General features: G+C 36.5%; 1 protein-coding gene across 1 annotated transcript; it reads right to left on the bottom strand.

Annotated features, from left to right (window-relative positions):
- Window positions 1-202: 202 nt before the first annotated feature.
- Window positions 203-14,190, bottom strand: LOC117322506 (nucleolar GTP-binding protein 1-like). Its single transcript, XM_033877466.1, has 17 exons — window positions 14,064-14,190; window positions 13,380-13,550; window positions 12,920-13,023; window positions 11,903-11,986; window positions 11,280-11,433; window positions 8,821-8,913; window positions 8,049-8,198; window positions 7,321-7,428; window positions 6,357-6,446; window positions 5,805-5,915; window positions 5,525-5,599; window positions 4,570-4,621; window positions 3,958-4,058; window positions 3,588-3,700; window positions 3,117-3,264; window positions 2,085-2,237; window positions 203-680 (listed from the first exon to the last, which is right to left on the bottom strand). Exons 1-17 carry the CDS (start codon window positions 14,109-14,111, stop codon window positions 528-530), a joined length of 1,908 nt encoding a protein of 635 aa, XP_033733357.1. The 5' UTR covers window positions 14,112-14,190; the 3' UTR covers window positions 203-527.
- Between the last annotated feature and the right edge of the window lie 438 nt (window positions 14,191-14,628).

Raw genomic sequence — 14,628 nt, forward strand, 5'->3', positions numbered from 1 at the left:
GTGACTTAAAAAAAGGGATGTTTGCATCAATATTTCTAAAGATTTCTGTTTATTTTCTTAGGTTTCTTTTTATACAATACTGTGGCCTGAACTCAATAAAATATGCAATTAACATTAAACATCAGGAGATACACAAATTTTGATAATCGGGTCTCCTTCACAATTATACTGTAGTGTTTCAAAAACAAGTCAAACATTTATCCACCATCATCAAATTAATTTATTGAAAGGGTAAAACATGGTTGATGTTACGGATTTAAGTCACGATCACAATATGATCGCTGATGTTACGGATTAAAGTCACGGTCACGTTATGAAAATTACAGCTTTGTCAATTTTCATTGTTTTGTCGTTGTTTATCACTTAATAATCTTTCTGGCTCAAGATATACCAACAAAATATTGGTATTTTGTCTCACCAAAACCAATTTATGTCTGTGCAAGAATCATCCTTGTTACAGACACACTTATGTTACGAGGATGTGTATTGATGTTTGTTGATGTCTGTATTCCACCCATCTGTTCTTTTTAACGCCGCTGCGTTTTGCCAGTTCCACGTTTACCAGCGTACAGATGTTTTGGCATCATGTTAAGGATCACCCGATCACCCTCACCCTTCTTGGCATCTCTGTTTCGTGGAACTTGTGCTTTCCTTGCAATCTTCTTCACCTTGGTGGCCATCTATAAAGAGACAAACAACAACATAAAAGGTACTGAAATGATACATTTTATCCCTTAAATTTTGACCGTCCATACAGTATCAATTCCAAGTTATTCATGAGTCATTTAAATCTTCTGTGAAAATCATGTAATAAATATATTCTATCCTTACTATTACACAGCCAGCTCTACATTAAGATATCAGTTCTACAATATGGTAACAAGAGCTGTTGGAGAACAGCATAGCTCGTCTCGCAAATGTTTGTCAATAAATGATTAAAATATATTAATTGGAATGGTTTCGCAAATTGCTTTAATAATATTTATATTGTTTACTTGATCAGATTATGTTTTGTGAATTCATGCAATTTTCAAAACCATACCAATTTATATATATATAAATTATTTATTGACAAACATTCGGGAGACAAGCTATGCTGTTGTAGATTAAATGAATATATTAAAAACAAATGTAATTGCTTTTGGACATATTTCTTCAATTTTTTGACAAAATATTATCCTAATGAGAGTTGTCTCCCTTGAAAACTGTGGACCAGTATAAATTGTCAATTGTGAGCATTTTCACATTGTTTTATTTTCAGTTTCACCCCCAAGAAGGGATAGTGTAACTCCATAGGGACTCTTTTACCAAATATCAGCACCATAGTACAATCATAAAGTGATGTGTTTATAGCTTTCAACATTTGCACAAAAAATTTTTAAAATGTGTTTTTTCCCCAAAAAAATATTTCAGTTTAACTCTGGCAAGGGATAGTTTAACCCCCACAGGGAACCTAATACAATGTATTACTATGCCTTTCAACACTCACAACATAAACTTAACACAAAGTCCAAAGATTTAAAAACAAAAACAAAAAAACACAGATTTAAAAAAGAAAAAATCCAATTTTTTTAAAAGTTTTACTCCATGAAGGGATTGTCTTACTCCATAGGGACTCTATTGCCAAATATCAGCACCCTAGTACAATTATAAAGTGATGTATTAATACCTTTCAACACTTGCACCAAAAACTTAACGCAAAAATTTTCTAAGTCCAAAAATTTTCAAAAATCTGTTTTTTTTCCAAAAAATCTGTTAGTTTAACTCCGGCAGGGGATAGTTTAACCCCCACAGGGACCATATTACCATAAATTACTATGCCTTTCAACACTTGCACCAAAAATTTAACATTTGAAAAACCAACGCCGACGCCGGAGTGACGACATAAGCTCTCACTCTTCTTCGAAGAGACGAGCTAAAAAGGATGCAGTCATAATTTGTGGAACATGTTGCAGTTAATGCTTCATTTAATAGTAACAGAAGATTTGTGGTATGTAATAAACCTATAATAAGTTTGTCACTATCTATCTCTCTATACACCACTACTATAACCATCCCCACAAATCAACCCTCCCAATACTCACCACAACATCCCGAACACCAGATTTATCCCTTGGCATCTTTGAGCGACTCTGGCTCCTAGTCTTGGCAGTACTTTCCATAGCAGTGGACTCGCTGCGTTTCCTTTTCTGGGCTTGTCTGGTGGCACTCCTGGACCTAGCTCTAGCCAAATGAGTCTAAAAACAGAAACACATTTTCAATAAACAAAACTCCTTATCCATTACACTTCTTTAAGTAGCCATGGTATGGGTAATGTTGAATCTACTGAAGACACATCAATATAATTTCAGATGTTCATGTATTTAAAAAAAAAAGTTTTTGAAAATATCATGTTGGTTGCGAGAGATATGGGTGAACAGTTCCAAATTCTTCAACCTCTGGTGTTTTCAGTTCTCGCCATGAAAGCCTTTTCAGACATGGGAGGCAACACCTCCCACACTTAACTTCCACTCCTATTTCTCCCAATATAGACATTAACCTCTAAATCATCAGACATGGGAGATAACTCCAACCTTCATATCAACAGACATGGGAGATAACTCCTTCTTTAACTTCCACTCCCATTTCTCCCAATATGGATCAATATGGATATACACTAGAACAACCTCTAAATCATCAGACATGGGAGATAACTCCTCATTCCTTCAACTTCCACTCCCAATTCATCAGACATGGGAGATAACTCTCTCTCCTCTAACTTCAACTCTCCTTTCTCCAAATATGGATATACAGTAAATCAGCCTCTAAATCATCAGACATGGGAGACAACTCTCCACTCCTTTAACTTCCACTCCTATTTCTCCCAATATACATATCAATTCTAAATTAGACATGGGAAGAGTTAGCGTACCCCCTTTTCCACTTACATTCCCAAATCTTCTGATGTCTGCTTCCGAATTCTCAGACAAGGGAGGTAATTCATAATTCCTTAACCTTTATTTCCATCTGTTCATGCATATCAATCTCGTAATGCTCAGACAAGAGTTTTGCCTATTCTTTGATCTTTATATCCATTTGTCCCCTTTGATTATTCTCAGACAAGGGAGGTAACTCACCCCTCCTTCAATCTCCACACCCATTTCTCCCATATCAGCCGCCATGTCATTTGCGTCAATCTTCTGTGCTTTCTTTGGCAGACGAGGCTTGTTAATGCGGCGTTTCTCTCTTGATTCAATTGTCATTATCTTCCTCTTTTCTTTAATCCTGACAAAATAAATACCCGATTACAATGACCTCATACAATGCTTGATTCTGCAGATTATTTTTTATATAGCAGAAACTTATCAACATAAAAACAAAGATTTAGCAAATGAGGGAAAGGTCCTGAAAAGCTGAGGTTAAGTCAGTTCTCAACTGGAATACATGTAGAAGGGCCATCCTGTCATTTACTGAGACATTCACGGCTAACAATGAAAAGCTCTCAGGCAACAGAGAATTTACAACCATATCATCATTAGCCAAAGTAACACAGGCTTATTACAAAACATTATACAATAGGGAACCTCGGCTACATAATATAATCTCACTTCTTGGCTGTGCGTCTTATAAATTTCATCTCCTCATCCTCTTCACTGCTCTCGTTGTTATAGTAACCAGCCTTTTCTCGTAAGTCCTCCTCTTTCTCAAGTACATCAAGTTTCTGGAAATGGGACACAAAACAAATTTAAGATGAAATACAATTCTCTAAAAACAAGCATATAGGAACAAAGTGTCCACAATGTGTCGGTAAAATTTCCCAATTTCTTTTTTTTAATAAAAGAGTATGATTTATGAAATTAATTAAAGATTTGATTCCCACTTTTGGTCAATTCAATGAGGTGATTGTTCGAGCTAGTCTTGAGACATATAATGACCTGCATACAGTAAAATTATAATATGAATATGATCTATACTAACCTCCATGATATCTGGATCTATAAAGTCTGCCACATTGTGACCTTGCCAGATTTCGGGGATGACATCATATGTCTGGTCTTTTTTGACTAAATCCCAGTTTTCTGCAAAACACATACATGTATAAGACATTTGCACAAAGTGAAAATTAAAACAAATTCTATCTCCTGTTTCTAGAATCAAAATTTAGCATTTATTACAACTTAATTTTGTCTCCTGTTCCTAGAATCAAGATTTGGCATTTATTACAACTTAATTTTGTCTCCTGTTCGTAGAATCAAGATTTGGCATTTATTACAACTTAATTTTGTCTCCTGTTCCTAGAATCAAAATTTAGCATTTATTACAACTTAATTTTGTCTCCTGTTCCTAGAATCAAGATTTGGCATTTATTACAACTTAATTTTGTCTCCTGTTCCTAGAATCAAGATTTGGCATTTATTACAACTTAATTTTGTCTCCTGTTCCTAGAATCAAGATTTAGCATTTATTATAACTAAATTTTGTCTCCTGTTCCTAGAATCGAGATCCAACACCACAGTTTCAGTGGGTACAGAAGTCTATCACTCCTAAACAGCACATTTCCACAGATGATACCAAACTCTTAACACTTACTCCTAAGATCCAGGTAGTAATCGTCTCCCTGCTCCAGCTCCAAGTCTCGCTCCTACAAATTAAATTGTCTCATATTATGATATCAAATCCATTTCTGATAGCATGTTGTACTATACACACACTTTTCTATGTCCTATTAACAGCTAAGGTCATTTAAGGACGGCCTCCCGTGCGTGCGACATGCATGTGTGTGGTGAGTGGGTATGTGTGTTTTGGGAGGCTGCGGTATGTTCGTGTTAAGTCTCCTTGTGATAGGCCGGAACTTTTGCCGATTTATAGTGCTACCTCACTGAAGCCTACTGCCGAAGACACCCAGCAGCACACCCCATCCGGTCACATTATACTGACAACAGGCGAACCAGTCGTCCCACTCCAAATATGCTGAGAGCTAAGCAGGAGTAGCAACTACCATTTTTAAAAACTTGTATGTCTCGGCTAGGGGACAGAACCCAAAGCCTTCCTCACAGGGGCGAACGCTCAACTAAAGGCCAAAAGTGAGGCATTGTCAAGGGAGACACAGAAAGTATAATTTCAACACATACTCGGCAGAAAGACATGAACAATTAACAATGAAGCAAAATGTCAGATGTTCAAACTTAGTATCTAAGGCTTTATTTTTGTTTTTATAGTATCAGATTAAGAGTTTCAAAATGTTAGTGTTTCCATTGTAACATGTTATAATGAAAAAGAACTTGGTTTGGTTTATGGTTATTTTCTTTAACGTCCTATTAACAGCCAAGGTCATTTAAGGACGTGCCAGGTTTTGGAGGTGGAGGAAAGCCGGAGTACCCGGAGAAAAACCACCGGTCTACAGTCAATACCAGGCAACTGCCCAGCGTGGGTTTTAAACTGGTTACCAGGAGGTGGCGGACTAGTGATAAAGTGTCGGGACAAATTATCCACTCGGCCACCACAAAGAACTACAACAATGTCAAACTGATCTGTAATAACGTACTGTCTTTTTCTTGATTCCGGTGTCCATTGCCTGTTCTTTCCTAAGCCTTCCTGGTGGTATGCATGGCGGTCTCTCCTGTAAACATTGGAAAAGTCTGTCAATGATGTCATGTTACACCATGTTTATACGGACAAGAAATTGTGTCCCTCTCGAGACTTAACAAATCAAAATGTCTTTCATGACAGATTATATGTCAAAGGAAATTGATAGGTTATTACGTTTATTTATTTGATTGTAAATGATAACTTCAATCACAGACAATTCTCACTACAAGGTGTACCTTGCTGTCTCTTTTAGCTGGCATGGCCACATGTAATCGGTTCATTACGTCCGACACTTTCTTCAATTTTATTTTCGTCTCTATTCTGTGAGCTAAAAGTTTTTCACATGCCTGTAGGAAAATAAACACTTGTTAGTTATATATTTATTTACATCTTGTTATTTTCTGGTAATAAAATTGATTAAATTAGAAATTTACAATCAGAACCTTTTAAACAGGGGTCATGTACATCAGTATATGTTGATCTAACAGTGACATACACACAGATGTGTGAATCAAACACTACATATTTAATTCAATAAATAGGACTGTGACTGTTTCGTTCATACTTTTTTCAACATTACAGAAGACGGTTTCAAAACATTGAGTTCATTAGTTGTCAGGTGGATATGGACAAACAGCTCAATAATCAAAATACTCAGGTATTGACGTCAGGTAAGAAACTCAGGTATTGAGATCAGGTAAGAAACTCAGGTATTGAGATCAGGTAAGAATCTCGGGTATTGAGGTCAGGTAAGAAACTCGGGGTTTAAGGTCAGGAAAGGAACTTACATCAGTTTTAACCTGCATAACTCCCTCCTCTGTCAGAGTACTCATGTGTAATACTGGAATATTTTCTTCTTCAAAATCTTTAAATATTTGCTGGAAAGAAAATTAAACATCATCAAGTATTGTAACAGCTTCCAGTTTGTAACAGCTTCCAGTTTGTAACAGCTTCCAGTATTCAATTCATTCACACTGAGATCATTTTTTTCTCCACAAAACAATGTTTACACAATTACTGTTACATTAAATTGTTCATAAATACCAAGTAAATGTCTCAGTAAATATTAGATCGTAACTCAATCTTATCATGTTTTAGTGCCCAGGTCAAATGCCCTCAGTATTTAGATATATGTAACGTTTGAGTGCCCAGGTCAAATGCCCTCAGTATTTAGATACATGTAACGTTTGAGTGCCCAGGTCAAATGCCCTCAGTATTTAGATACATGTAACGTTTGAGTGCCCAGGTCAAATGCCCTCAGTATTTAGATATATGTAACGTTTGAGTGCCCAAGTCAAATGCCCTCAGTATTTAGATAAATTTTGTTTTACTGTCCAAGTCAAATGCCCTCAGTATTTAGATAAATTTTGTTTTACTGTCCAAGTCAAATGCCCTCAGTATTTAGATACATGTAACGTTTGAGTGCCCAGGTCAAATGCCCTCAGTATTTAGATATGTAACGTTTGAGTGCCCAAGTCAAATGCCCTCAGTATTTAGATATATGTAACGTTTGAGTGCCCAGGTCAAATGCCCTCAGTATTTAGATATATATTATGTTTGAGTGCCCAGGTCAAATGCCCTCAGTATTTAGATATATATTACGTTTTAGTGCCCAGGTCAAATGCCCTCAGTATTTAGATACATGTTACGTTTTAGTGCCCAGGTCAAATGCCCTCAGTATTTAGATACATGTTACGTTTTAGTGCCCAGGTCAAATGCCCTCAGTATTTAGACAGTACAACAAATTGTTACCTGTTTGTCTTCTGGAAGATCTTCTACTTTTGTTACATCAATTTTGTTGGCTACGACAATAAGAGGTTTGTTTGAAAACAGAGGTTTTATACTGCTGAAAAGGTTATGCTGAAACAAAGAAAAATATATCATTAGTCTTATGTAGGACATAAATTGATTCCAATGCAGAAAACAAAGGTAAGTATCATTAATATCAACATCTGATAGAAAATATATTTAATAGAGCTCTACGCCTGTAACAATCATTACAGCCAACTCTTATAAGCTCAATATTTATACTTGGAATCTTCATAGGTTAATTGGACTGGTTAATATATGTATATATGTTAGAAATTATATCAGACAACATACTCGGCTAACAAAATCTTTTTCTATTGTTGGATGAAATAAATCAAAATGAAGTGACTTTGAAACAAAATAATAACATTTCAAGGGAGGCAACTCTTACATTACACAGATCTGACCTCAGAGAAATAATGAACATCAGATTTTACATAAAAAAGCATGTCTGATGTAAGGTTAAGTTTCAATAGCTGAAAATTTTCCTGTATCTGCAGTGATTTCAAGTCTTTCTTTACTAAAACTTGCAATTAAATTCTTTTCAAAGTGAAGAATTTAGATTCACAGAAAAAAAACTGTTTATCAAAGATTTTTTCTTTTTAATTTTTGACACAAATTTTCAAGAATTTTATGAGAGTGAACCGAGTTCAACCCCACTTATATCTAACCTGTTGTTCTAGGGAGTGACCGCACTGTTCGGACACGTCCATGATGTACAGGACGGCTGACCGTAGATGAGCTAGAGCTGTGATGGCCTGCATCTCTATTGTGTTTCTGTCCTCCAATGAGTGATCTAGAATCCCAGGTGTATCAACTACCTGTAAAAAGAATGTCGTCGAAGGATGAGATCACACCATATCAAGTGTCCTTGAACTTGGGACATATAATAGAACAATCTAGAGCACAGTGTTTGGTTTAGAAAGTGTTGATAATCAAAATCTTCCTGTGTTTTTGTTTTTTGTTTTGGTTGAGTGTATATGTTTCCATCCAAAGCACAAGAAAACTAGATTATTTAATGAACTGCTGTAACAAATAATGTCACACTCTTCATCGAACCCCCTTGTAAAATTAGGACTTATATTTGATCTCCCCTATGTTTGACCTTCTCATTACCACAAACACACATTATTTGGACAGATGGTTTCTTTATTTTACACATCTATAATATGATTTATTTTGTTTAACGTCCTATGAACAGCCAGGATCATTTAACGATGTGCCAGGTTTTGGAGGTGGAACAAAGCTGGAGTACCTTGAGAAAAAACACCGACATAAGGTCAGTACCAGGCAACTGCCCCATGTGGGTTTCGAACTAGAGACCAAGAGGTGGCTAGTGATAAAGCGTCAGGACACCTTAACCACACCGCCACCAAAATATTTTACCTTCATGTCGCCACAAACACCCATTATTTGGACAGATGATTTCTATATTTTACACACCTGCCATCGTAGGTACTTGTAATCTGTATGACCAACAAATAGGGACTTGGTTGTGAAGGCGTAAGGTTGGACCTCTACATCTGCCCGAGTTATCTGTAATGACGAAAGTCACAAAATATACAGCACTGCCATCATTTGGGTTAATACTCATATTACGGACATGTTTGGATTGTGCAGAACGTTTCTCAGGGTCCATACTGTTGTCTGAGGTCTACACTACTGTCTGAGGTCTATACTGTTGTCTGAGGTCTATACTGTTGTCTGAGGTCTATACTGATGTCTGAGATCCATACTGTTGTCCGAGGTCCATACCGTTGTCTGAGGTCCACACTGTTGGCTGAGGTCCACACTGTTGTCTGAGGTCTACACTACTGTCTGAGGTCTATACTGTTGTCTGATGTCCATACCGTTGTCTGAGGTCCACACTGTTGTCTGAGGTCTACACTACTGTCTGAGGTCTATACTGTTGTCTGAGGTCTATACTGTTGTCTGAGGTCCATACTGTTGTTTGACGTCCATACTGTTGTCTGAGGTCCATACTGTTGTCTGAGGTCCATACTGTTGTCTGAGGTCCATACTGTTGTCTGAGGTCTATACTGTTGTCTGAGGTCCATACTGTTGTCTGAGGTCCATACTGTTGTCTGAGGTCCATACTGTTGTTTGGGGTCTATACTGTTGTTTGAGGTCCATACTGTTGTCTGAGGTCTATACTGTTGGCTGAGGTCTACACTGTTGTCTGAGGTCTATACTGATGTCTGAGATCCATACTGTTATCCGAGGTCCATACCGTTGTCTGAGGTCCACACTGTTGGCTGAGGTCCACACTGTTGTCTGAGGTCTACACTACTGTCTAAGGTCTATACTGTTGTCTGATGTCCATACCGTTGTCTGAGGTCCACACTGTTGTCTGAGGTCTACACTACTGTCTGAGGTCTATACTGTTGTCTGAGGTCTATACTGTTGTCTGAGGTCCATACTGTTGTCCGAGGTCCATACTGTTGTCTGAGGTCTACACTGTTGTCTGAGGTCTACACTGTTGTCTGAGGTTACTGTTGTCTGAGGTTACTGTTGTCTGAGGTTACTGTTGTCTGAGGTTACTGTTGTCTGAGGTCCATACTGTTGTTTGAGGTCCATACTGTTGTCTGAGGTCTACACTGTTGTCTGAGGTCTACACTGTTGTCTGAGGTCTACACTACTGTCTGAGGTCTATACTGTTGTCTGAGGTCCATACTGTTGTCTGAGGTCTACACTACTGTCTGAGGTCCATACTGTTGTTTGAGGTCCATACTGTTGTCTGAGGTCTACACTGTTGTCTGAGGTCTACACTGTTGTCTGAGGTCTACACTACTGTCTGAGGTCTATACTGTTGTCTGAGGTCCATACTGTTGTCTGAGGTCTACACTGCTGTCTGAGGTCTACACTGCTGTCTGAGGTCTATACTGTTGTCTGAGGTCTACACTGTTGTCTGATGTCCATACTGATGTCTGAGGTCTATACTGTTATCTGAGGTCCATACTGTTGTCTGAGGTCCATACTGTTGTCTGAGGTCTATACTGTTGTCTGAGGTCTATACTGTTGTCTGAGGTCCATACTGTTGTCTGAGGTCTATACTGTTGTTTGAGGTATTTACTGTTGTCTGAGGTCCATACTGTTGTCTGAGGTCCATACTGTTGTCCGAGGTCCATACTGTTGTCCGAGGTCTATACTGTTGTCTGAGGTCTATACTGTTGTCTGAGGTCCATACTGTTGTCCGAGGTCCATACTGTTGTCTGAGGTCTATACTGTTGTCTGAGGTCTGTACTGTTGTCTGAGTTTACTGTTGTCTGAGGTTACTGTTGTCTGAGGTTACTGTTGTCTGAGGTCAATACTGTTGTCTGAGGTCCATACTGTTGTCTGAGGTCTATACTGTTGTCTGAGTTTACTGTTGTCTGAGGTCTATACTGTTGTCTGAGGTCTATACTGTTGTCTGAGGTCTATACTGTTGTCTGAGGTCTATACTGTTGTCTGAGGTCTATACTGTTGTCTGAGGTCTATACTGTTGTCTGAGGTCCATACTGTTGTCTGGTCAGATTAAGCAAAGATGTTCACAGCTTGCATTGACCTTTTGAATATCATTTAGACATTACAACACAAATTATCATATTTAAAACAAAAGAAAACTACAGAGTGTACCTAAACAAGCATTCTTATCATGTTTGTACAAAGGAAAGTAACTTTATATTCTGATTGTTTGAAATTAGCCACCATGGAAACAAAAGGTAACTTTGAAATCTGGATTAGAAGGCCGTTTCTACTGGATGAAGTTTCAAACTTGAGTTTTTTTTAACAATTGAGACCCACTAAAATAATGAAATCGCTTTTGGAATAAGACACAAGGTTGAACTGAATAGCTATTTAAGGTTTTAACAAGTAAAATCTAAAGGTGTCACGATCACCACTAAACTGGTATATTATCTTACCTTGTTAATGAAGCTAGATTTGCCGACGTTAGGAAAACCACAGATCAGCAGCGTCCTGGTGTTGGGGTCTATTGATGGCAGACGAGAGAGATGTTGTCGTACCTGCTCCAGGTACTCCAAACTCTGTTTCTGACGCTTCATTACTGTGCACATCCTGTGAGTCAAATTATCAACATGTGAACCACATAATAATTATTCAGTTTGTTTTTTCGTTTTAACAATTTCTAAATCCAGAATAAAGAATATCCTGAACTGTTTAATTTAGCATATCTGGATGATTCACATGTTAGTTTACACTGAACTACTTGTAATGGACACATGAAACATTTTTTTTAAATAATTATATTTTTATCAATAAGGAAATTGAATCATACTAACTTCTGGGTTATTTCAGCAAAATGTCTAACCCTCATGACAGCCCCAAAAATAAAGAGAACCAATGTAAATGTGGTTCCTGGAGAAAATATATGGATTCATATATTATTTTAATGCATCACTTGAATTGCATTGGTGGCCCTAGTTTGATAAACCTAGAGCCTCAGACCACGAATATTTTACAGTAACTCTTTAGCCCTTTTATTTTGATATGCCTATAATTTGACAATCAGAATTCGTCCACTCACCTTCCTAAGGCAGCTTTTTTCAGCTGTTTACATCTGTACAGGGAATCACCGTACTTCAGCAGTCGGTAGTAATCTTTGGCCACACTGAAGATGAAGATCATCAGTTAAATATCATATACCTGTCCTATAAACAATAGGGATGTATACATATTATGTGAGGGGTTGTAAAATGCTGCTATAGAATTTATTTAATTGACACTTAATAGAAAAGTTGAGCAACCTGATGTGTATGAGTGCATATAGGTTACACATAAACATATAGAGTGATATTATCTGGAAAATATTGTAAATAAAATTTATGACATATACATTGAAACACAATTGCATTTATAGGCTAGCGCTACGTATACACATACACATTGACATTATCTGGAAAATGTTGTAAAAGAAATTTATAACATATATGTATACATTCAAACACAATTATCTGCAAGTTTGCACTTGTATATAATTGCTGCACTACAAGTTGTTGCTATGTGTGTAGAAAACACAAGACCACATAAATTGATGACATCATGCACACAAAATTTCTGTGATTCCCTTTTTAAACATATGGTTGCTGAAGCTCTCCATTATACATTCTTATTGATTTTTATAATTTCCAACAAAAAATTTAGATTTCTTGATTCCCTTTCCCTTTTAACAGCATCTTGCTATGCAAGTGATTTAGATCAAAATGTGTATTGTATTTGAATTCTTATTTGCAAATCAACATTTGAACAACATATAAAATCTAATACAAATTTGTTTAATTATCAATTAATGAAAGCAGGCAAAAATATCTTAGTATGCAATATACATGTATATATAATATTCATATTTCCATCTCTGTTCCCCTAAGTGGCTTTAATTTTACTCTTTCAATTGAAGGGACGAATATGATTATTTGACATGGTCTGACAAGATTTCTACAAAATGGTAATTATTTAACTTCTGAAACTGTAAAAGGCAAAGAGTCAACTAAAAGCTTGGTTTCTGATTTCAATAAAACTAGAAAATGATATATTAAAATCATACTTGTCGATGAGATGACGGGCAGTGTTGATCTGGCCGAGGGCGAGTTTGTAATGATCCTTGTCATACAGCACATTCATCAGGTCAGCATAGAATGGATGGACATCCTGGATAAATCATCAATAACATTTTTCACTTTTCATTATCTCAAAAAGGAAAAAAACTTTCAAAACCAATACTTTTAGAATATTTTTTATATTAGTCAGGAAACCGTATACAATTATAATATGTAATTATAAAGCTATGTTCATTAAATACTTTTATTCAATGCTTAATTTATTAGGCAAACAATAAATTGCACCATTCATCTGACTGCCCCAGCAAACAAAAAGGATTCCACTTCATTCAACCCGCAATATATATCATTACAAAAGTTGTAAGAAAGTCTGAGACAATCACTTTCAATACTTTGAGTCTTAAATATAACATATTTGGTTCACGTGTAAAAAATTTCTATACTCACCTCTAGTTTAGGGAATTCTTGTATAATCTGAGTGAACTTGTCATGAAACGTTTGAGAGGCAAACTTGATTTTTCGCATGTAAAATGTTCTTATTCTGGAGATCTTGTAGTGTTTGTGAACAACTGTTGGTGTTTTTCGTTGGGTTTTGGATAAAACAATATCAACAAAGTCCTGCAATAAAACAAGAATGATGTACAGATGTGGTAGCAACATAAAGCTTTTTTTCAGATAAATATAGTTTGGTTCGTTTGTTACTGGTAGTTTGACATGATAATATGACGTTCTTACAACATTTAGGATCTATGGGAATACGTGTGTATATACAAAAGTAGAAAAAAAATATGTCTGCTTATTAGAGTCCCCTCAGCAGACAATCATGAACATAACACCCACCTGCGGGTAGAAAGATTCTAGTCGACTATTTTGACAATTATTCATGAAAATAAGTTCGCTGATGTTGGATTCTGAGTCTGATCACGATTTTACACAGATGGTGACAATACATACTCGTTTGAACACGACGACTGCGAAACAAAAACAGACGAAAATGACAGAAAAATGTCCTCAACGAACACTCATCGCAGTTATTCAGTATGATTTTAATATCGTTTATTCTCATGGGCTAACAGTTGACCCATTCAATTAAGTAGAATCCCAAGTCAAATATGGCGTGGATATAGTTACCTTTGCGGGTGGTACAACCGTGATTTTCTTAAAGTTATAGTGAGCCATCGTTGACGGATGGTGAAATTATCGGCTCACATGTGGAAAGGAAGTCGGAGCGACGGCTATTCTCAATAGTGATTGGTTGTTATTTCGGAGTGCGCTCCCGTTAATTTTTAGGACGCACAACAGTAATATTTGGGTTGAAACCAACAACCACTCCTCATATGGTTGGTAGTGGCAATGGACACTATGTTTATGATATCAATGGTAAGCCTAATTATCATTTTTTTCACCGAGCAATGTTGATATAGTGTAGTCAACCAAATTATAAAATTATATGATAGCGTATTTTGAGAGCTTGCAAAATACCAAACTTACATTTCTTTTCAATAGGTATAACGTTCAGAGACCTATATACTATATAGTATATATAGGTCTCTGGTATAACTCACCGGAAAACTCTGAACGAATCTGTTCATTTATCACCGAAGCAGATTTGATTTGTGACTTTAAATTATCAAAATGACAAGAAAATACCAAACAATATTTCGCCCTAATTTTTTTTCATGGTGAAACATAAACT

Source organism: Pecten maximus, chromosome 2 (genome assembly GCF_902652985.1).
Source record: "Pecten maximus chromosome 2, xPecMax1.1, whole genome shotgun sequence".
NCBI classification, from domain to species: Eukaryota; Metazoa; Mollusca; class Bivalvia; order Pectinida; family Pectinidae; genus Pecten; species Pecten maximus.